General features: G+C 45.3%; 2 protein-coding genes and 1 long non-coding RNA gene across 9 annotated transcripts; 1 reads left to right on the forward strand and 2 right to left on the reverse strand.

Moving 5' to 3' along the window:
* Window positions 1–1955: 1955 nt before the first annotated feature.
* LOC120697341 (metal tolerance protein 1-like) lies at window positions 1956–5531 on the reverse strand. Of its 3 annotated transcripts, none has more exons than XM_039980519.1 (2): window positions 5273–5531; window positions 1956–3659 (listed from the first exon to the last, which is right to left on the reverse strand). In XM_039980519.1, the coding sequence occupies exon 2, from the start codon at window positions 3657–3659 to the stop codon at window positions 2415–2417; it is 1245 nt and encodes a 414-aa protein (XP_039836453.1). In that variant the 5' UTR covers window positions 5273–5531; the 3' UTR covers window positions 1956–2414. The 3 variants fall into 3 exon arrangements, with proteins under 3 accessions (XP_039836453.1, XP_039836454.1, XP_039836452.1); XM_039980520.1 differs by lacking the exon at window positions 5273–5531 and adding an exon at window positions 4479–4920; XM_039980518.1 differs by lacking the exon at window positions 5273–5531 and adding an exon at window positions 4367–4920.
* Window positions 5532–10033: 4502 nt separating this feature from the next.
* Window positions 10034–13048, reverse strand: LOC120697343. 5 transcript variants are annotated; one of them, XR_005684441.1, is made up of 3 exons: window positions 11991–12402; window positions 10899–11409; window positions 10034–10437 (listed from the first exon to the last, which is right to left on the reverse strand). It is a non-coding gene; the product is annotated as an uncharacterized LOC120697343 (long non-coding RNA). The 5 variants fall into 5 exon arrangements; XR_005684444.1 differs by lacking the exon at window positions 10034–10437 and having other exon boundaries at window positions 10656–11429; window positions 11991–12096; window positions 12162–13039; XR_005684443.1 differs by lacking the exon at window positions 10034–10437 and having other exon boundaries at window positions 10656–11409; window positions 11991–12096; window positions 12162–13006.
* Window positions 13049–16072: 3024 nt separating this feature from the next.
* On the forward strand, window positions 16073–20914 carry LOC120697344 (glutamate--cysteine ligase A, chloroplastic). The gene is made up of 16 exons (XM_039980521.1): window positions 16073–16231; window positions 16350–16621; window positions 17047–17197; window positions 17405–17512; window positions 17985–18077; window positions 18395–18478; window positions 18663–18731; window positions 18808–18878; window positions 18967–19035; window positions 19143–19236; window positions 19372–19461; window positions 19538–19618; window positions 19773–19865; window positions 20066–20146; window positions 20250–20319; window positions 20421–20914. The coding sequence occupies exons 2-16, from the start codon at window positions 16371–16373 to the stop codon at window positions 20507–20509; spliced, it is 1494 nt and encodes a 497-aa protein (XP_039836455.1). The 5' UTR covers window positions 16073–16231; window positions 16350–16370; the 3' UTR covers window positions 20510–20914.
* Window positions 20915–22728: the final 1814 nt, after the last annotated feature.

Raw genomic sequence — 22728 nt, forward strand, 5'->3', positions numbered from 1 at the left:
CGCCGAAATGCAACCTTAGGTTTTTTTTGCTGGGCCGATTCGATACTCCATTCCCACGGCCCACCAGCTCGACTATTCCAAGCAGCAGATCAACAGTTCGGTTTTTTTTTTTGTGAATAACATGTTCGGGTTCGGCGGCCCAACTTGTGAACTCAGATTGGGTGAAATACCTTCGCGTGTGACATATCCTTCATCTGGACCGCAGAAAACGAATCCAAGCGCCCCGGCCCCGCCATACCGCACGGCCCCGTTTTGGCCCTGAGCTTCCCCGTTTTCATGGAGAGGTTCGACGTGGGCATAAGACTGGACACGGTGATGCAGTCCAAGGGACGCGAGGGCTGCAGCTTCCCTGCCTCCTTCGCGTGTACCCATCCGTATCCCCGCACACGTGGAACCCATCCGCTTCCTCCAGGAGCTTAGCGATTCGTTTTTTTTAGATCTCTAGTCCCACGCCGCGAGATAACGGAAACCGCGGCCGTCATCCCGTTCGGCTGTCCCAGTTCTAATATTTTCCTTTCTCTGCTTGAAGTTGGGATTATCCCCCGTCTCCGTTCTAATCTCGCCGAATCTCCATTATCTGCTTGTGTGCCCTATGGAGTAGCTCAATTTTGCGGCAATAAGCTAAGGCTTGGACCTTGGAGCTGGAGGCACGAAGTCAGATGCGGTTTGTGGTGAGCTTCACATTCGGCAAGAGATTCGATTTGGGGCAGCAGCATGCCCAAGCTCAGTGGTGGGAGCTGATTTTGGAGGGTGGCTAGGACCTTTGATTCCGGCGGCGGGATTTCAATTTGTGAGGCCACGATCCTGGTTATGTGGGTTCTTGTTTTGGACGGCGAGAAGTTCGATTGTTGCTGCATCTGCATGAGATCTCAATTTTGGGGGCGGGGAGATCAATTTCAGCATTTGCTTGTCACTTGCGTCGAACTGAGATCACCGTGGTGGGACATCGAGCTGGGAGGTGTCGATTTGGGCAACATGATATTCTATCTCGCAAGGCTCGTCATCTGCTTGCTAGAGCTGCAGCTCGTCGACCCCGATGTCATTGCCACTGCATTCCAGAGAACCAAATGCACCATCCTCCGGGCCAAGAAGTCGGTGTGCTGACCTTGATGGGGATTCATTAGCTAGAGCTCAATGCAATTTCTCTTGCCTTTCTTGCAACCTGTACAATGCTTCAAGAAATCGATTTTCTTCTTCTGAGATTGCTGTTGTGTACCGATGCTTCTCTACTTGTAGATTGCTTCCAGGACTTGTAGATATCGAACTCTACAATTCACGAATCCAAATAATTGACATTGAATTGTTGCAAATCATCCAGCAAGCTCATCTCTTGCTGCTGGAGTGCAGGAGTTCGATATCTGCAGGCGCACTTGTACTACTCTAGGACGGGATGCTGTTCGATGGCTGTTGGATGTGTTCTCTGAACTGAAGATACGCTGAATGTGTTCTCTCTTTCCTGCAAATGAGCTCTGTAGTCAAGTTGAGGTTTGACATCAGGCAAGATTGTTCCAAGTTCTTGCGCACGACCTTGGGAATATAGCGCTGACAGGAGCGGCATCAAGGACTCGAGATTCTTATCGTAATCCTAATTATGACGTCATTATCATATCGAACTCATTCTTCGCTGCAGCAGTAGAGTTTATGAATAATAGAATTATTTTTCCTGATACTGAATTTTTCTTGTGTTGACTCACAATTTTTTTTATTTTTTAATTCAAAAACAGGTGACGAGCTTGCTGTTTGGCAGAAACATGACTAGAACATAACCGTTTCCCACCACTTTCCTCAGTATTTTAAGACATTAGATATTGTACGTGTGAGTAACAGTAATTTCACTCGAGAGAGGAAAAAAACTTCGCATCTGCTTGTCCCAGCAGATGTACATTGGAAAACAGATATACTACATGGCAATAGAGGAACAAAGGTGCACAGACCCGTCATAGGCAAAGAAAGTGTTAACAGCCACCGAGAATTCAGTGGTCAGATGAGAGCGTGCCTTTCCGGCTCGCTCCATTCAATTGCAACAAAGCAAAACAGAGCTCAAAACAAACGGCCATAGTCCACTCACTAACTTCATACCTTTCATGCTAGAAACATTATCTTACACAAAGGTGACGACACAGGGTGCTAAACTATTTCTCACTACAGATGCAGTTCGATGAACCCACAAGGCGTTAACAACATGTCCGAAAAATTCATCCATGTGAATGCACAGACTGACAACTACACCACCCGAATAATTCCTTCACCTAATAGACTAGTAATAGATGATAGTACCCAGCATCAAAGCTGTGAGCGCATTGTGGCTCGATTGACTGTCTGATGCCTTCCCCGGTGCAAAAAGCAGTATTAGCCGACATGAACAAGATAACCGGCAAAGACACCATTTATGCCCTGGCAGCCTAAAGATATCCCTACTCGCGCTCGATCTGAATGGTCACATGGCTGATGTTGTACTCTGTCTTGATGTATCCGATCACCTTGTCAAGGATCTGATCAGCGTCGGCTTCCCTTGCTATTGTCACATGGCATGCTAGGAGCACCTTCCCTACTGTGATGGCCCAGATATGAAGCTCGTGGACAGCAACCACACCATCCATCTCGCAGAGCCCCATCTCGAGCCTGGTGGCATCAATCTCACGGGGAGTGCTCTCCATCAGTACTTCAAGTATGTTGCGCAGCATCCTGATTGTGGTGAACAGTACAATCACAGAGAAGATGAGGGTGCAGATGAGATCAATGATCTTCCACTCAGGCTTGTACCAGATGATAGCCCCACCAATCATTACCCCGACGCTCTGGATCGAATCTCCAAGCACGTGAAGATAAGCACTGTGTACATTGATATTTCGGCGTTGTTTCTTAGCAGATTTGGCAGCAGACTGGGTACCCTCATGCTTAAGCAATGGTTCCTCAGCATCACGATGTTGTCCAGTGCTTGGGTGGTGGTGGTGATGGGTTGTGACAGTAATAGAACTTCCATGGCTGTGCTCGTGGCGATGCACATGGCCCTGCTCTTGTTCTTCATGGTCATCATCTGAATCACCATGGCTATGATCATGTGAATGTCCATGGCCATGACCATGGCTGTGGCCATGGCCGTGTCCATGGTCATGCCCCAGAAGTACAGCCATTATGATGTTGACAAATAATCCAAAAGCTGATACAGCAAACATGAGGGAGCCCTGCACCTCGCCGCTCTCATTAATGAGCCTTACAATAGCCTCATATACGAGTATGCCAGCAAGCAACCATATGAGCTGAATGGAGACCAATGCACCAAGAATCTCAATACGAAAGAACCCGTAAGACTGTTGTGGTGTTGCTTCCCATCCAGCAGCCCAAAGAGAGAATAGTGATATGGCAAAAGCTGCCACATCAGAAAGAAGATGAGCTGCATCAGTTAAGATTGCAAGACTGTTTGCTTTGATGCCGCCAACAACTTCCACTGTCATGAATATGATACAAAGGATCACGGCAATTATAAGCTTCCTCATGGATGCGGATCTCTCCTTGGCATCTTTCGAGCTGTTACTGGAATCAGAGAAATCACAGGCAGCACCTCTGCAGATTTTGTTCCCTGCTGCTCCAGAAGCTGACGGTGAGATGTCCATTTTCACTTCAGCAATCTGAGGATGTGATGAACTATGGCTTTCCATCTGAAAAACGAGATACATGTCAATACAAAGGTGATGACACATGCACTGCTGAAATGCCACATACTATTAAGAAAACCTGCTGAAAGCCTACAACTAGTGTGGAAAAGAAGGAAGAGGCAAGAAATCTATTTGGCAGGGAAGGAGCAACGAAAAAAAAAGTAGCATTGATGTAAGAACAATTTCATAACAAGTTAAATGTAAATACTGAAAAAACATCCATTCATGTAAAAAAAACTTGAGGACAAATTTGCACAAAGAATAGTCCTTAATAACACAATATGCAGAGTATAACTCAACAGGTTCAGCAACGCCACATCATTATATTCCATTCAAACCATCCAAATGCACACCAGTAACGTGTCCCTTTTTATTATATGGAATTAAGAAATAGAAGAAAAACAACGCAACTATGGTTAGAACAACAAAATTTCTGCAGCGATAACAAAACTGATTTCTTTGTTTTTCGCTCCCTCTCTTTTTCTTTGCTCCCTCCCCCAGAAGTTACATGACAGTCACACTCCTAACTGAAACCTACTAAACATTCAGTCCAGACTAGAGCACAGACCAACCTAGAAGATTCAAGCAGGTGCCTGAAAAATCACAGGTACCCACGCAGCCCACACATCATTCATTCCCTTGCAAAGCTGCATTACACTCTACCTGATACAAACAAAAATTGCAACTAAACCTCAAAAATGAAACCATACCATCAGTAAATAGGCATGTACAGGATCAAGACGACCATTGAGGATGTTTGCTATCCGGGAAGCAGAAAGAACTAGGTTCCTCAAACTGAGAATGGAAAAGAAGGTGGAGTACCAAACTAAGATTCAGCTACAACGATGACTCTGCAACCCAAGATTTCCAATGTAACTGGACTGCCGTCTCCCGTCTAGAATCAATCACTGGACTGCAGGTGGTATTTGTAGACAGCACGGGAGAGAGGAATCAGAGCAACATCTTCGTCTACAAGCGACCAAAACACAACCACGGACACACAGTAGTACAGTACGAAGCTGTGGCATTTGACATGAGATGAAAGAAACAAAGTAGGCGAGCCCGAGCAGCATGATGATACAATGGAACCAGTCGACCCTACCCTACTGTGATTGAACCTATCCACCACGTCGCTCGCTCCCGGACAAGGGGATAAGCCTGACAAACACGGCCACCTACAGACCAACGGAATCGCGGTCCTGAAGAATAACGCAAAAGCAGATACGAACAAGGCGATCCCTCCCCGATTTTTCCTATAATGCGGAGAAAACGACCGGTAATCGACGCTCACGCAGTTGTCGGATCGATGGAACGAAGATTCCTTTTGAGTTTTGACCCCGACCGCGGCATTCGTCCTTCCCCCCAAATCAGGTTAGACTGGCGTCTGGCGGCGCCCTTCCCTCGCCGATCGGGGAAGGGGCGCAGCGATTGCCTACGCCCAGCGCGCGAGCATCAATCAGATCGGGAGCGTCGCTGCAATCAGGCGCCGCGCCGCTTTCGCTCCCCGCGCTCTTCCCGGCCGGGGCGCCCGTTCGCGCGGCGGGGGCGGATTGGGATTTCAGGTGAGACATGGATGGCGGATGCAGAGAGAGAAGGGAGACAGTGCCGGCGCGTACCTCGTGGTCGCCGCCCGCCGAGATGGGCAGGGGGGGTCGTCTGCGGCGGCGTCGAGACCCGAAACCCGGCCGGACCCAACCGGAGGAGGGCGCCTGGCGCTGGCTCACGGGGTGGAACAGAGGCGAGGCGAGGCGAGGCGAGGCGCGGCACGGGTCTCCGCCTCGGGAAGGGACGGACAGGGAGGGAGGCGTGGGGGTGTCGCGGGGCTGGCAGGCGGCGGTTATATCTCGTGGCGTGGCGTGGAGGCGGGACACCAGCCGCAAGGGGGGGCAAGGGAAAGGGCCAGAAGAGGAAAGAGGAGGAGGAGCCGAGGGGCAGCCTGGTAATTTTCTGTCGTCAAGCAATCCGACGTGGAGGGCCTGGTACGGGTCACTTTGCCACGGACCCGGCCCAGTCCAGCCCGGGGGCAGGAAAGGAAGAGGAACATTTCTTTTCTTATATATAAAAAATACGAGAGGCGTTCAAAATTTTAAATCTTTTGCACTTCTGAATGAGAGCTTTTTTAAAAAAAAATTCGGCCGGCAGGCGATATATTATACCCAAACAATGCCCACGAGGTCAGAATTCAGCTTCGAGTTCCTTTCGAGAGGTCGACGCGTTTGACCGCTATCCGAGATGGCGCACAATTTGAGGTAGCGCGCGTGACTGGTCAGTGAGTCGTCGCAAAAAGAACATTGTGGACCGTCCATGCGTTCATCTTCTGAGAGGATGTATAAAAAGGATATTTGAATCAAATAAACTCGTAACTTTCAACTGAAATGTTGCAATCAATTTCAAATTGCACTGATGGATTTCTTATAATGATATCTTCAAAATTAGATCCAAGTTAACTATATTTAAATAACTTTTAAGGTGGAACATTTTTCTTGAAGGAAAATAATTTTATTGTCAAGAACAATTATTATTGGTTCAAAACTAAAATAATTGTGAATCTGGAACGATTATTTCTGATTCAAATTAAAATTATTCTATTTAAACTTTATTTTAAATATAGTCAACTGTAGTCCTATTTTAAAGATGTGGTCGTTACAAAGACGAAGATGCAATCCGAATATAATTTGAATAATTGATTTGGAAAAATATGAATTTTTTTCAATTGAATCCTTCCATATACTGAACTTCGTGCACCGAGAAAAAAGTATGTGTCCGATGCAGTGAAAAAAAAAATGAAAAAGTTCTAGAGGGAGAGAAGCTCCTCCGAGGCTTCGAAGTTCCAGGAGAGAAGCTCATGTGAGGCTTCGCCTCCGGATCGCATGCGCGACCTCCATTATTTGCGTCGCATTTGAGCCGCTGGAGGTCCGGCCTGCACATGAGCCCTTCATATGTCACACTCCCGATATCGCGAATAATAACTGTGTATCTCAAATCATGGCAATTGTAATTAATAGCATAACCTCAAAAAAAGCATTTGTTCAGAATAAAAAGGTTAATTAGGACAGAGCATGCTGCTGCGGTCAGAAAACGCCATGCGTCAATTACTGCCGCCTGAGCAAATGCGCCGGGAAATTTTACCACGAACGCCGGAAAACGTTTACAGGGACCGTCCAGCTCACGGGCATGCGTTTCTACTTTCTACACTGTTCGCTGACGGTGAGGCGCTTGGTGGGAGCACTTCAGTTCAATCTTAGCCCCGATATTTCGGGATTGTTTTCTTCAAGCTACCAAACTTTCGAATTTCTTCCTTGGAAACATATATGTCGTTAGTCACAGCGATTTTTTTTTGAGAATCACACAGTACAACGAAGACGCCCACAACACGCACGCACACTCACACCCTATGAATACACGTACGCAAACCCTACCCCTATGAGCACCTCCGTACAACGAAGACGCCCACAACACGCACGCACACTCACACCCTATGAATACACGTACGCAAACCCTACCCCTATGAGCACCTCCGAATGACTGAGCACCGGCAGATCTGAAGATTCTCGAAGTCACCACTGGCGTCTCGTCGTCGACGGGAACGTCGCTTACCACTTAACGTGTAACACCGGTAAATCCTAGGAAAATCCCAGGAAAAGGTGCGAGCACCAGGATTTGAACTCTGGTGGGTAGTGTCCCACTGGACCGTCCTACCATTGGACTACAAGCCAATTCGCGTTAGTCACAGCGATATGATCGCCATGAACATCAAAACCTTTTGTGTTGTTAATGAAAAGCCAAAAACTTTTGCCGCAGATATATTGAGACTTTGTTAGTCACTTAGTTGTTGATTGTTCTCGAAAAAAAAAACATTGTTTGGTGTTGCCATCATGTGCGTTCGAGTGCGCCACACATGTTCAGCAAGCAGTGGTTACATCGTTCCAGCTCACAAAGATCTAGCTTCTAGCGTAGGTAAAGCCACGCACTAATAAAAGAAAAAAAAAACGCATGAGCTACCAGATTGTAGTGATCGCGTCGTTACGCTTGAGTAACTTATACATAGATCGAGATCGTTCACTTTAGAACGGCAGCTGAAAACGATGCTCATCTGCAGGCATCACCCTGCTCTGCTTTGCCTGCTGTCACTCTCTTGTGGAGTTCCGAATTGGACAGTTTTCTACTGGTATATATGTTCCTTAAAATCCCTCAATAATTGAAAAACTTGAGGATTTTTCGATTGCACTTGTGGCCGTTTCAGGAGTGGGCACGGTAAGATTTATGGACATCGACTCCGACGCGATGTCTGGCGGAAAATTCTTCCAAATGCGGATGGATGGGCTGTTGAATTTTCTATTGAAAAATACTGACAAATATTGAAAGGTACAGCTAGTGACAAATACAATGGCTGTAATAGTGCAGTCCAGGTCACCTTTGTGTTAAAGCAGCAAGTGGTCAGAAAGGATGTGGATGGACGATGCAACAGTATATAGCACATGTTTCGCGTGTCAAAGTATATGCAGTAGTAATTAGTACACAGTTCAAAAAAAAAGGGTAGTCTGTTGTTTATCCTTTCCACAGCTCTTGAAGTGCGATTTCAACCCACTGTTTCTATTAAAATATTTTTATAAATATAATAAGATACTCTCAAAATCTAATAGGTTTAGTGACTTCAAAGTACTTTGAATGGAAAGTCAAATAAGTTTGTGTTTAACCATTAGATATTTTAAAGGTATCTAACATTCTGAGGGACTTATATTCTCGATCGAGAAAAAGAAGTAGAATAAAGTCGTGCACTAATAATTACAATGATCCAAAAGAGCATTGTTCATCATGTTTCGCAAGACTGCGGGCACTAATAAGTCACACGCTGATGTAGTGATGTGGATGAAAAGGATGGCCGGCATCGCCAATTCGCCATGACCTGCTTGTCCCTCTCCGGTGAAGCTCTTATTTGGGCTAGGTTTGGATTTGTCTGTAGAAACTTGAGGACTTCCGATCCATGCATTGCGCTTGCGAGGCGTTGTTGGTTTGGGACACACGATACATGCATGCATAGGATCCCACTGAGATCGACACGCATGCACTAACGTGTGACACCATCGATTTTTTTAATTACACAATACAACGCAGACACTCACAACGCACGCACACTGATACCTCTATAAATATATGTACACAAACCCTACTCTTATTAGTATTTTCGAAGACTGAGCCGGCAAATCCTCGAGATTGACGAAGTCACCATAGACGCCTCGCTGTCGACAAGAACATCGCATACCACTGAATTTACAAAGTCGTTAAATTCCAAAATATTCGTTTTCATGTGGAATCGAAGCCAGAACCTAAAATGCTACTGATGCTCTTGGAACCAAGACACTACGGACCTTTCGCGACACCATCGATCTTCAGCCGCGGGAAATCTTGAGACACAGCAATGAAATTATGAAAAGGTTGCTGAATTCTCAGAGACGCCGACAAAAGGAGTGTCACGTCGATCCGAAAGGTACGGCTAATTCCATCAGGTTAACTCACGGGTTACGACAAACGGGAGACATAAATTCTACCTTTATCAGTCGTAGACTTGGCTACGGCGCTCGAGGTCAAGCTTACTCTCTATTCAGGCAGCAAGCGGGTCACCGGTCACGTACATTGGACGCCAATGATCGATGCAACTGTAAATCCATGCATGTGTTCCATTCATCGATCTCAACCAAAAAGTCAAGGGGGAAATGGTGGTAATTTTCCTCTAGAGAAATACTCCGGTTAGAAGCCAAGGGGCATTAGCTGATTTTCACCTTTCTATATATTGTCTTTTTTTTAAAAAAAAAGTATCTCATGGCCTGCTTGGTTGGGTACTAAAATGTGGCATTGTCAAAACGTGGGCAAATCTATAAATTTTAGCACTATTTTGGTTGGAATCCAAAATGTAGCTCATCTAACTAGGTGTTATTCTAAAATTTCCAATATTTTGTTAAAAAAAGATTGTCATGCCTACACTTTAGTAGCCAACCAAACAAACCCTTGTTTGAAGTTTTTACCAACTGCTTTAATTAGTATGCTTGAAATAGCTGATCTCAGCTGGAGTTACCTGCTGTGTGCTGGCGAATTGGGGTAGGTTGTGGTAACAGGTAAGTCCTGATTAAAGAAAGATTAACTGGACATGCTAAATTATTGCTAAGAAAGTAGTGGCGGACGTGTTTGTCCTCACGCGCTAGTAATTAGCTGTGTGCCTAGTTGGTGGTGAACTGGTGGGGCTAGTCTGCTTTTTAGTAACTAGGTGAATGCCCGTGCGTTGCCACTTGCCACTGGTAATAAAAAAATCATAAAAAATATGTGAATATCCAAGATAAATAGAAGTCATCAAACATAATTTTCACACAATAAACAGATCATTGACCAAAGATAAATAGTAGTGCTCGAACATATTACCAGGACTATCATCAAAATACATGTCACGAATGTTGGTCAAATTTGGACTCATAAAAGGAAAATAATAACATATTAATGTTCAAGGGCAACTAAATATGCAAATAAATGTACAACAGAATATGAAAACATTGTGGACCTTTTTTGAAAAGAACTGTGTGTTCACATTAAGATCCATCAACAATCAGAGGATCATGTAAGTGGAAAAGATGCTGGACTTGCCATTGTAGTATTGCAACTTGCAATGGAGCACATATTTTTCCTGCAAGTGCATGGCCCCATGTTCAGTGATACCTGCGACTGGTTGATTGAGATATAGGTGTTTTTTTTGCATTGGCTGATTGAATATATGCTTCAGGAATGACAGGATCTATAGTAACAAAGTAATGACATCTATCAGTTCACTGAAATGATGCATCGTAAATTAGGAACGATCATGCCCGTGCGTTGCTACAAGCATCGTAAGTAAGGTTATCATAATACATGGATTTAATAGATGCATCGTAACAGGGAACAGTAGGATCCATAGATACGGTAAAAATAGAATGTTGGCCTTAACTATGTCACACAATTGTCCAGCAAAGTTAGGCATATAAAGTAGAAATGATATATTTTCATGCAGTGCATAATCACATCAAATATACCCCTTTATTTCATATACCCGATGAAATTCATGCAAAATGAGCAGAGCAGCATCCCTTTGTTTCACTCTATGTTTAGTCTCAGAATAAGGCTGAAATCTCATATTAGAAACCCCCGACGTGCATGCTACTGAAATGGCACATTCCACATTAGAGAAAATCAGAGAACACACAACATTAGTACAGATACCCGGAACCACTTTGGATTATCTGGACTCTGCTGCGCGGCTAACACTTCAACAAATCCACATTGGGACGTGCCCTGAGCCTTCATTCTTGTAACCTCCAATGTTGCTTCCCTAGGCTCTTGACTGTGTCAGCACATAGATCTTTGAGATGTTGCTGTTGAGACAATTGCTGACAGGGATATCAATGAGCCTGTAGTTGGCACCCAATGGAACTGCAGGCTTGGCACGCTTGTTTGTCAGGGGGGACAATCTAGTCCCCGCACCACCTCCAAGAATGATTCCAAGAACACTCTGAGGCAGCAATTATGTGGTAATTGCATCCAGACAAATCGATTGAACAAAAAGTGCATTAAATTTATGAGTAATAATAACAGAAGGGCCATGTAGATCATTTTCTGTTAAATGATAAATTACTCATTTGTAGATCATGTTGGATTATATGGAACCACTTCATATTTTCCTACTTTTAGGTAATGAATGAAGGCTCAGGGCACGTCCCAATGCATAAAATTCCTGAAAACATGGAGAAATAGCTATAGTAAAATCATTAGGTTGTCTTTTGGCGCTCCACCGCACCAGTTTTGAGAGAACGTTGTTATAAATTACTAATGCTGGCATCAAAAGTAAACTTTTCCTGAAACTGATGCAAGGGAGGTTTTCTATGCTCCATGGGACCAGTTTGATAAACCCAACAAACCCAAAGAAACTGAGCTATTTTTGATTGTTCATGCAGGCAATGGAGAAAGACTCATTAGATGCCACCTTGCTAGCGAATAGGAGCTTATGCTGGCTGCTAGATGCTCAAAAGTCCTCGTGTTGCAGATTTTCTATGTGAAACTGAAAAGCTCCACCAATAAATTTTTTTTACTATACTTATTTGATAAGGGGTGGATATACTTATTTGATAAGGGGTGGATAACTTCTACCATCCTGATACAGGAAGGAGAATAAAATTGGTCACATGACATTCTCTTGGTGTTTCGATATTTCAATAGACCAATCAATTATTTTGCTAATTGATGAGTTCAATCAATAGCCGAACTAATTTGATTATCCACGGGGCACAAAACATCTAAATCTCACTTTTTCCATACCTCTGCTCATCGTCACAGTTTGTACTCAAGGAGCAAATTCATCACCATAGAAATTCCTTGAACTGCTCTGCGTCCAAGTTGTGGAGGCACACTGAACCTGCAGAAACTGAAAACGAGAGGATTACAAGTAGCAGTGTCAGATCCATGAGAAAAGCCAGAGCAGGTACTCACACTTGACATCGAACGGGAGGGAGCTTGGGGCTGGAGATGATCTGGGAGATGAGAGAGGAAGGGAGGGAGCTTGGTGACGGACGGAGCCACGGAGGTGAGATGGGATCCAAGGGAGGGGTCGGGGGGAGAGCTGAGGCGCGGGTCACCGGTGGAGCGGGCGACGAATGCGAGCTCGTCACCGAGGCCCGTCGCCGCGCGCGCGACCTCCCTCCGCCCTGCACCGGTCAGCCGAGCAGAGGCGGCGGCGGCGGCCACGCGCCATCGAGCACGCGATCCGGTGAGGGCGCGGACGGCACGGCGGGCGGGGCCGAGCGGCGACGCGGACGTCGCGTCCGGCGCGAGTGCCAGGGGCGGGTCGGCGGCGGATCTGACGACGGCGCGGCGGTCGGGTCAGGGCGAGCGGGACCGAGCGGCGGCGCGGACCTCTCGACGGAGCGGCAGCCGGGACGGCGCAGCGCGAACGACAAGGCGGCCGGGACGGAGCGGGCTGGGTTGGGGCGGGCGGGGCCGAGCGGCGACGCGGCGCCGGCGTCGCGCGAACCGGTGAGGGCGCTGGGCGAAGGGGAGTGAGGCGCCGCCCCAGCCGACCGAGCGTGCGGAGGTACCGGCGGGGGGTTGGATCTGCGCGGTGGAGGGGCCTTCGTCGGCCGGTGGAGTCGAGCGCGGGCAGAGCGCAAGGGCGGCAGCAAGGTGGGGGAGACGGCGACGGCGGCGAGGGCGGGGTTGGGGGCGACGGCAGCACGCGGGGGTGGGGGGGGGGGGGAGGAGGTCGGGCCGAGTGCGAGGGTGGGGGAGACGGGAAGAGATGGAACCGTCGGGCGAGCGGGGGAGACCGAGAGGCGGAGCAGCGGACGGACGGACGAACCAATCTCGAACGAATATTCGGATGACGAACCAAAAAAAGTCACTCTTAGACTTTTTTAGTAGTAGAGAAGAGATGGCGTTATTTTGGCGAGTAATATAGTCCTCTCTCTCTCTCTTCATCAAGGAAGGTGGGGTGCATCTGGCCTTGTGCTCGAGGTAATCCCATCCCATGGGCTTCGAAAAGGACCATCCGTCGTAGAGTGGCCCGATAAGAAGCAGCCCAATGCTATCCGTTGCGTGCGATCGACCCTGCACTCCCCCATTGGGCCAGGCTGTCAGCAGCAGATCCTCTGGTGCTGGGCCAGGCCATTAGCAGGACGCCCAAATAGGCAAACACACAACTAACCATCCTCTAAAAAAACCACATGCTGTGATAGAACCAAACTGATGTAGAACATCATCGTCAAAAATGATTACTTCACATGGTCGACTCGAAGCACAAAGTTCACAATTGAAATTTCCGCTTACCATTATAGCTGTATAAGTATGGCCTTTTTTAGTTCGTGAATTTTTTTGGCTTTTGACATTGTAGCACTTTCGTTGTTATTTGGCAATTAATGTCTAATTATAGACTAATTAGACTTAAAAGATCGTCTAGTACTAATCAGTTAGACTGTGTAATTAATTAATTTTTTCAACTACATTTAATGCTCCATGCATGTGTTCAAAAATTTGATGTGACGAGTACCGTAGAAAATTTTTTAGAAACTAAACAAGGCTATATCAGATTATGATTTCAATGGCGAGACGAAAAAAAAAGAAATCAGCCTAGATGGATCGCAATTAATGCAGACAATGATCAAATAGGTCAAATGGAGGGGGAGATGGAGAACGCGAAATGCAGAGATAATATAATCTCGTGTGCGTGACTCGGAGAGAGCAAAGATTCGGATGGCACGCGGGGGTTAAAGAACACCTGCAAATAGATTTTGGCAGCCACAATGTCCACCCCATTGTTTATCATTGTTGTGCGGCCATGGCCCTCGACTCCTCCGCCTCCCGAATACAGTACATACATAGAATAACACGGCACAAAAATCCCAGGTGTTCTTGCAAAAAAAAGGGTGTCCGAGAGGGATCAAGAAGCACACTATTGTAAAGCCAACATGCTCCATCTGATGTTCATCATGTGCATGGGACCTGCTGTCCAGTACGGGTACCGGAGGCTGAACCTGGCCATGAAAATGCGCAAGGTTCATTTTCATCATGCGGTGCAGCAAGAGCAGGGTTTTCCTAACCGTCCGTTTGGACCGAACCGGCGCCCACCGGTTCTGGTTTACCGGACCGGTTTGACCGGTTACCGGTAGAAACCGGTCAAATTCAAATTTGAATTCAAAAAACTCAGTTCAACCGGTTCGTACCGGTATACCGGCCGGTTTGAATTTAAATTCAAATTTAAAATCGCATGTGTAACCGGTATACCGGCCGGTTTGACCGGTTTACCAAATGGGCTTTAATGGGCCGTCTCATTTTTTTTTCTTTTTTTGTTTTAACTTTAAATGCCCGAAAAGTATGTTAAACGAATGATTTTTTGAGAAAATATGACACCATTAGATTCGTCGCACCTTGAAGTATTTTTAGGAATTTTTTGAGAATTTTTAATTTTTTTAAATTCAAATTTGAATTTTGAATTTGGGCCGGTTTGGTACCGGCCCAAACCGGACCGGTGCCCAACGGTTAGGGGAACCCTGAGCAAGAGTGGGTGCCTGAAACAATGGAAAGGCTTGTGTAACCCGAATGAGCACTCTCGGTGGGTGGGCAGCAGCAACGGGAGTAGATCGGTAGATGCAATGACGACTCTGCGAAGATATGTGGTTACATGAGCCGATGTAAACCCTGAGTGTGAAACAACATGTGGTTATTCATTCATCGGGTCAGATCAGTTTGAAGGCGTATGCAGGTATTGTGTATATCCTGCACGGCTAGGCGACGCGTGCAGGATTGGATCCTTGGGCTACGTCTAGCCTACCTAACCAGTCGCACTACAAGGACACGGAATCGAAGTACTCCCTCCTTCCCCGTTTATAAGGCATGGTGGAACATGACACGGTCTTCTAAACAATATTTTGACCATTTATTTATCATATATTATATCACTTTTGATTATAAACTTATAATCACTGTAAACTATATTTGATTATGAATCCAATCATATGAAATTTGCATTATAAAAACAAAAATTTAATAGTCAAATTATTGGTCAAAGATGAGAAAATTTGAATCTTGATATACGTGTATGCCTTATAAACGGGGAAGGAGGGAGTAGGTAGGAATCGAGGACGTCAAATTGCGTGCCGGCGCCAACCACGACGGACGGACGAGATCAGTCGCCGCCGCCGCTGCTGGATCGCCAAGGCATCAGTAACCTCACCGCGGAATATCCCCAAATCCGGTCCTTGTCCTGTTGTCCAAGCCAAGCACCGCAGTGCCATCGCAGCAGCTTCAGAAGCTTGACATCCTTACCGAGAGAGAGAGAGAGAGAGAGAGAGAGAGTGCGTGTCGCAGTCGTGTCTTGCGTGCCGGCACTTACAAGAAGTACTAAGAGTGTATCTTTCCGAAATAACAACAGCATTATCATGGAGAAAGAAAAAAAAAACAAGTAGCAGCAGCAGATGGAATGATGGATGTGTGCCTGCTGCTATCTGACCGCAGAGGATCTCACCCGGCAACATCTCATCACGGAATTCGTCATCAGTGATCCAGTGAAGCAGCGAAGCTAGTGGAATCATCGGAGCAGCGGCAGCCCTCCCCTCACTTTAGCTATCAAATTTGGAATTTGGAATTGTGAAACAGCAGAATCATTAGGGCGCCAGTCCCAAACTCACCCACCACTTCAAGAAAAAAAAATCCCCTTTATTTGGAAGTTAATGGCCGCTCCAAATCAGCGGGCCGCCACGCGTGACGTCACACCACACCTCACCGGGCACCCGGCTCGCCGCCGCCCCGGCTGCTGCCGCACCTGCGGGTTGATGGGGGCCGCGCGCACTTCAACGCGGCGTGCTGACGCGGACCCGGCTTCCCGCTGACGGCCGGGCCCCACCTCACCGCTTTTATAACCAGCCCGCATCCCACAAAGCTGCCTTCTATTCCCTCCCTCTTCCTACTCGTCGGCTCTCGCAGCGGAAGCGGCAGGGCGGCACCACCGGACGGCGAAGAAGGAAGAACCCTACCCCTAGCCTAGCCTCCCGGCCACCCACGCGGGCGAGGTGAGTGGATTGGGTTCGGTGACTGGCGCCCGCGTATCGGGTTGCGCGATTCCCTCCGCTCACCTCTCTGTTTGTTTTTCTCTCTTTCCTTTTTTTTCGGGATGGTGAATTTTGGCAGGTCAGTTGGCCGTTGGATTTGATGGCGGTGGCGTCGCGGCTGGCGGTCTCGCGGGTGTCGCCGGATGGCGCTGGCCCCGCGGCGGCGGGGAGGAGGGGCCGCCCGGCGGCGGGGCTCGCGGCGGTCGGGCTCCCGGGGAGGGGGAGGAGGCGCGGCGGGGCCTTGGCGGCGAGCCCCCCGACGGAGGAGGCCGTGCAGATGACGGAGCCCCTCACCAAGGAGGACCTCGTCGCGTACCTCGTCTCCGGGTGCAAGCCAAAGGAGAATTGGAGGTGAGAATTAGATGCTTCACTGTGCTCCCTTTTGTTACTCTCCTAGTGATGGAACGTTTTCACGTGGTGGTGTGATTATCGGTTGTTTGGTACTCTAGATGTGATGCATTCTTGTAGCCAGTGATGCTGTCTACCTCTAAAATTGAGGTTTCATGTGCTTGCCGAGTGGCCAACTTTTATGGTATGGTGGGCTTGTGCCTTGTAGTGATAAGTCTCCCGCAGTGTGTGTACACTGTAGTAGGACGAACTCGTGAGTGTGATTACTTGACCATCATTTTATCTGGTTGCTGAGTTCAAATTATTTCAGCATTGGCAATTTATTCTGGTGTTTATTTAAGCTGTCGTTGTATTTGCTCTTTTTTAAAAAAAGTATATGTCAGTTGATTGTTCAGTTTATCCACTAAGTAAATGTATGCCTTTTACAGAATTGGCACGGAGCATGAGAAGTTCGGTTTTGAAGTTGACACATTGCGCCCTATAAAGTATGATCAGATTCGTGACATACTGAAGGGGCTCGCCGAGAGATTTGATTGGGACAAGATAATGGAAGGTGACAATGTTATCGGGCTCAAGCAGGTACTGTTGCATTGCTCTTTTCCTTTTTTTTTTATGAATGCGCCATGTATTACCATCCACTAAAAATTGAGTTCGAATGCAAAAGGACAACATCCATGCATTTCAATGGCTCACTCCCACTCATACTTTAAGATGCTACAGCCAAACAAAAGGGCACTGCAGGTTTTATTTGCATCTTTGTAACTCGACTTATCTGTATGGATGTAGGGAAAACAAAGCATCTCACTAGAGCCTGGTGGCCAATTTGAACTTAGTGGTGCTCCTCTTGAAACATTACATCAGACATGTGCAGAGGTCAATTCACATCTTTATCAGGTAAATTCTCATTCCGACATAGTGACATTCCTTGTGTAGCGTCTAGCAGATTTTGCTATATATTAGCTTGTGTGTATTTTTACTTGTGAGATCATACATGCCTGGCTATTCTTTTGCCAGAAGATTATCAAATCCCAAACTCAAATTGCAAACCAAATATTTATTTACATTCCTGCCTGCCTGCCCTGATAATTCTATCAAGGACTATGCCTTTAACTGGAGCGTCTTGTTGGAGTTTGTTTGTTTGTCTTTGCAAGAAAATTGGTACTCAGATGGGCACACTAGTTTCATGATTCCTACTGACTAGAGTCTTGTTGGAAAATGATCAGAACATTTCATGTCCTGTTTGCAATTTACTATCTTAGTCTGGTGCGATCCATGTATAATGATACCATGATTTACTGTTTCCGCAATACATTTATGCATTTCTGTGCTATTAGGATAGGACTTCAAAATTTGCATCTTCTTGTAGGTCAAAGCAGTTGGAGAGGAAATGGGAATAGGGTTTCTTGGACTTGGCTTTCAGCCAAAATGGGCACTGAGTGATATACCAATAATGCCGAAGGTAATTCTGTTTTTTAACCTTGTAAAACTTACTTTTTTTGAACTTTGCTTTGTTCCTGGACTGCTTGTTCTGAACTTTTCTCTCTCGAAAACTACTTGTTCTGATTTTCAGTCGTAGCATTCTTGACACTGGTATCACTAGAAATGTCGTCTTTTTGTAAATTTCCCATTGCTTGACACAACAATATGAAATTGCTAGTTATCCAGCACATGAGTTGAGAAAAAAAGACTGATAATTCGCATTGTAGTCTTGCTCAAATACTAATATCCAACATAGTCGAACTGTTTAAATCTGACAAAGACAATTATGCTATGTAGGGAAGATACGAAATAATGAGGAATTACATGCCTAAAGTTGGTACTCTTGGCCTCGATATGATGTTCCGGACATGTACCGTGCAGGTGAGTATATTTTTTGTATTTATGTGTGGAGTGCTATTTTCACAAAGAGAAACATATTATTACTATCTGTTTGAGATCATCTCAAAGAGACTTGAAACTGTCTATGACATAAGTTGATTCACTAGAGAACTTAACTGATTTGTATTATGATAATCTTGACTGATGTTCACTCTTCTGCATCCAGGTTAATCTTGACTTCAGTTCGGAACAGGATATGATAAGGAAATTTCGCGCTGGTCTTGCATTGCAGCCTGTGGGTATTTTTTTTATTATCTTCTGTCATCATTTATTTGCTGTTCTCAAATAATCCTGGTTTGTTCGTTTAACAGATTGCAACAGCAATATTTGCCAATTCTCCCTTTAAAGAAGGAAAGCCAAATGGATTTCTCAGCTTAAGGAGGTATTACTTGATGGTCCTTCACAACATACATCACTTATTTCATTATCTGTAGTTGTTATTTTGTTAATGCAATTACCATTATCTGCAGCCATATCTGGACAGATACTGATAACAACCGTGCAGGGATGCTCCCTTTTGTCTTTGATGACTCATTTGGGTAAGTTTCCCCCACCTTGAATGCAAGTGATTTGATTGATAGCCTCATTTCACTCGAAGATATTTACATATGAAATGATCCTAACAATAGTTTTTGTTTGGGAGCAGATTCGAGCAATATGTGGATTATGCGTTAGATGTCCCTATGTATTTTGTGTATCGAAATAAGAAGTATATTGACTGCACCGGAATGTCATTTCGGGTCTCTTTCTGTCTATGATGTCCTTTTACTTATGTAGTTGTTAATTTTTTTAAAAAAATATGAAGCCTACATTTGGAAGACACAGTGTTTGGTTTTCATTAATAAAATCTCATTCGATATGTATTGATTCTGCAGGATTTTATGCAAGGAAAGCTCCCACAAGTTCCTGGGGAATTGCCTAGCCTTAATGATTGGGAGAACCATCTAACAACAATTTTTCCTGAGGTTTACTCTTTACCCCTTTACATGATTGCACCTATCATTTCTAGTTACTAACTTGTCTGTTGTATTCTGCTTGCAGGTTAGGTTAAAGAGATACCTTGAGATGAGAGGTGCTGATGGTGGCCCATGGAGGAGATTGTGTGCTTTGCCTGCATTTTGGGTTTGTTATATGTTCCCTTTGTCTTTGTTTTATATTTCTGTACACTCTGATCGCCAGTAGTTAATATGAATGTGGCTACTGTACATTATTAGTTTATTTCATTTTTTGGGTAGAAATTTGAGCCAGACTTCCACTTATGCTTGCTTATGTACAGGTTGGGCTGTTATACGATGAGGAATCGTTACAAAGCATTTTGGACATGACTTTTGATTGGACAAAGGAGGAAAGAGAGATGCTAAGACGGAAGGTATCGTCAATAGATGATTGTGCCCTCCGACCTTCCATTTGATAGGAAATATTGTTGATGAGAAATTAAGAATTTGGTTTTTCTCACAATTCCAACAGCCCAATTGAGTTTATGGACTTTTGTGACCAGAAGCTGTGTAGTAGTAGATAAGAACTACCTTTAGCAAATTTTGTTTGTCTTACAGTGTTATATTTGATCAGGTACCGGTGACTGGTTTTAAAACACCATTTCGTGACGGATATGTAAGAGATTTAGCTGAAGAAGTTCTAAAATTGGCCAAGGTAAGTACATTACTTTCCCTTTGCTTCCTTTTCTTTACTTTTTATAAAGAAAGGACAAGTCCATAGAACTGCTGTTTGTAATGCTTATGTTGTCCTAATGCAGAATGGATTAGAAAGACGAGGGTACAAGGAGGTTGGTTTCTTGAGAGAGGTTGAGGAAACGGTGGGAACAGGTATTCAGCATCTTCACAGCTTTATTCATTTGGCGGAGAGAGAGCAGTATTTCACAGTTTCCTTTGCCACCAATCAGTCGCTAACTATAAATTGTTTACAGGAGTGACACCTGCCGAGAGGCTTCTGAATCTGTACGAGACCAAGTGGCAACGCAACGTGGACCATGTTTTCGAGCATTTACTATACTGATGACTCTGGATAGAGCTTGTAGATGTACTCTGATACACAATCTCGTCTTGATTCATGTCAACGCCTGGAGCTGCAAGCCTCAGCTCAGGCCCAGCTTGGTTGCTCGTTGACGAGGTAAACTGCCACCTGACCCGGCGCTGTGGCTGAATAACTTCGCTCGGGCCACTGTGTTTTGACTTCGCCCCCGACCTCCAGGGAGAAGGAACAAACCACTACATTTTGTACCGGCACTTCCGATCTGAGATTGTGTCAGCATGAAGAATAACAAGCCCATCCTCTGTACGATGGCAACGGTTTGTTTCTTTCAGAGTTTTGTTGGGATGTTTGTGCTGGGGCTCACGACATGCTAAAGCAATCTCATGGACGAATATAAATAAACTGACGGTTTGATCCGTGAATCTGCAAGCCCTTCTCGTCCGCTTTCGATGTCTGATGTCGGATCATCTTATCTCAAAGATCCGTGTGCTTGAAGAGGTCTCCCGTGTGCAAGGTACGTGCGCCAGCTCGAAGAGGAGAACAACGTACGCAACGGCAACATGTTTGTCCAAGTAGATTTGCTTTCATCCAGCCTTTGGATAGCAGGAATGGTCAGCCCTCGAGCCGGAGCGTTTTCAAGCCTCTTCGCAGTTGTTTTTTTTTACGAGGGTCCGCGTTGACTCGCTCTCGATTGAGTCTTCTCTTCTCCAGCTCGACAGGATTAGGGTTGAGGACACAGGTTCACCAAAGAGCGCCGAGAAAAAGCTGTGGCGGTAGGCGATGTTCACGTGCAAGGACAATGCCATCGGCATCAATTAGCACCGTAGAATCAGAATAGATGCAACATGCAAGGTTATCATAGTAATCTGTGATAACTATGGAGCAACGGAATAATTAAATCAGCAAGTTAATATGTCACAAGCATTTCATCAAACACCTTATGTGCAGAAACTAAAACAACAGATAGTCTGAAATCTTGCTAGCACAGGCTATCCAATAAATCAACTAACAAAATACTTGCAGCAATAGCTCACTAGAACATCAATCCCCATCATCTTATCAACAATATATCAAAGAACACAAATATGCATCTCATTACAACTCAACCATATAAGCAACCTCTTTTTGTATGGCAAGATAATGATTTGAATCAACACATATGGCAAACAAACACACCGAATCAAGAGTAGACACTAGATTTACGTGAAAACCCCTTGCGGGGAAAAACCACGGGCGACGGCGAGCAATTCACTATGAGATGAAGCAATACACGAGGTGGGAACCAATAAGATGGGGAGGCTCCAAATTCCCCACTCAATTTCACTTTCAATTGGATGAATTTGGTGGATCTAAACCTCTCCTCTCTTCTCCCCCAACTCCCTAACCCTATCTCTCAAGAACAGAATGGATACCCCTCTGTTCAGCTCGCAGCCAGGGAAGGGGCTTATAATGGCAGCTTTGCAAAGAGGCCCTTGAAGCTCAAAATAATTGCAAACAGACCCAATATTAATATACAACATATGTAGACTTTCTTTTCCTTAACAAATGAGCTAATGGGCTTCCAAATATGGTGAAATAGGAGCTGCACATCACAATTCTCCACCTCAGCGACAAATAAACCATAGAACAAACACATCAAACTTCTTGATGCCAAAAGTTCAATATTCAAGTGCTTCATCTTCTAGTGGATAAACCAACATGCACCAACTCACCGCCACTAATGCTCCACTTGGGAGCTAACTCGGCCAAGAACGAACACCAACCAAGTTCAAGCAATGCTCAAACTTGGCCTTCGGAACCACCTTGGTTAACATATCAGCTGGGTTGTCTTTTGTGCCAATTTTCTCAACATACAAATCTTTCTTTTTCACATGAAGCCGAATAAAGAAATTGCGTACATCAATATGCTTGGTTCTCTCATGAAACTTTTCATCTTTTGTAAGGTGAATCGCACTTTGACTATCACAAAAGACAACACAATCAACTTGCTCAATGCCCAAATCACCAAGAAAACCATGCAACCAAATAGCCTCCTTCACTGCCTCAGCCAAAGACATAAACTCAGCTTCTGTGGTAGATAAAGCAACTGTATGCTGCAAAGTTGCCCTCCAGCTAACACAAGACCAAAAAAGCTGAAACACATAACCAGTGAGGGAGCGCCTCTCATCAAGATCCCCAGCAAAATCAGAATCAGAATAACCAACAACTTGTCCCGAATTTGCTGCCCTTTGATCAAACATCAA

Source organism: Panicum virgatum, chromosome 3K, assembly GCF_016808335.1.
Source record: "Panicum virgatum strain AP13 chromosome 3K, P.virgatum_v5, whole genome shotgun sequence".
NCBI lineage: Eukaryota > Viridiplantae > Streptophyta > Magnoliopsida > Poales > Poaceae > Panicum > Panicum virgatum.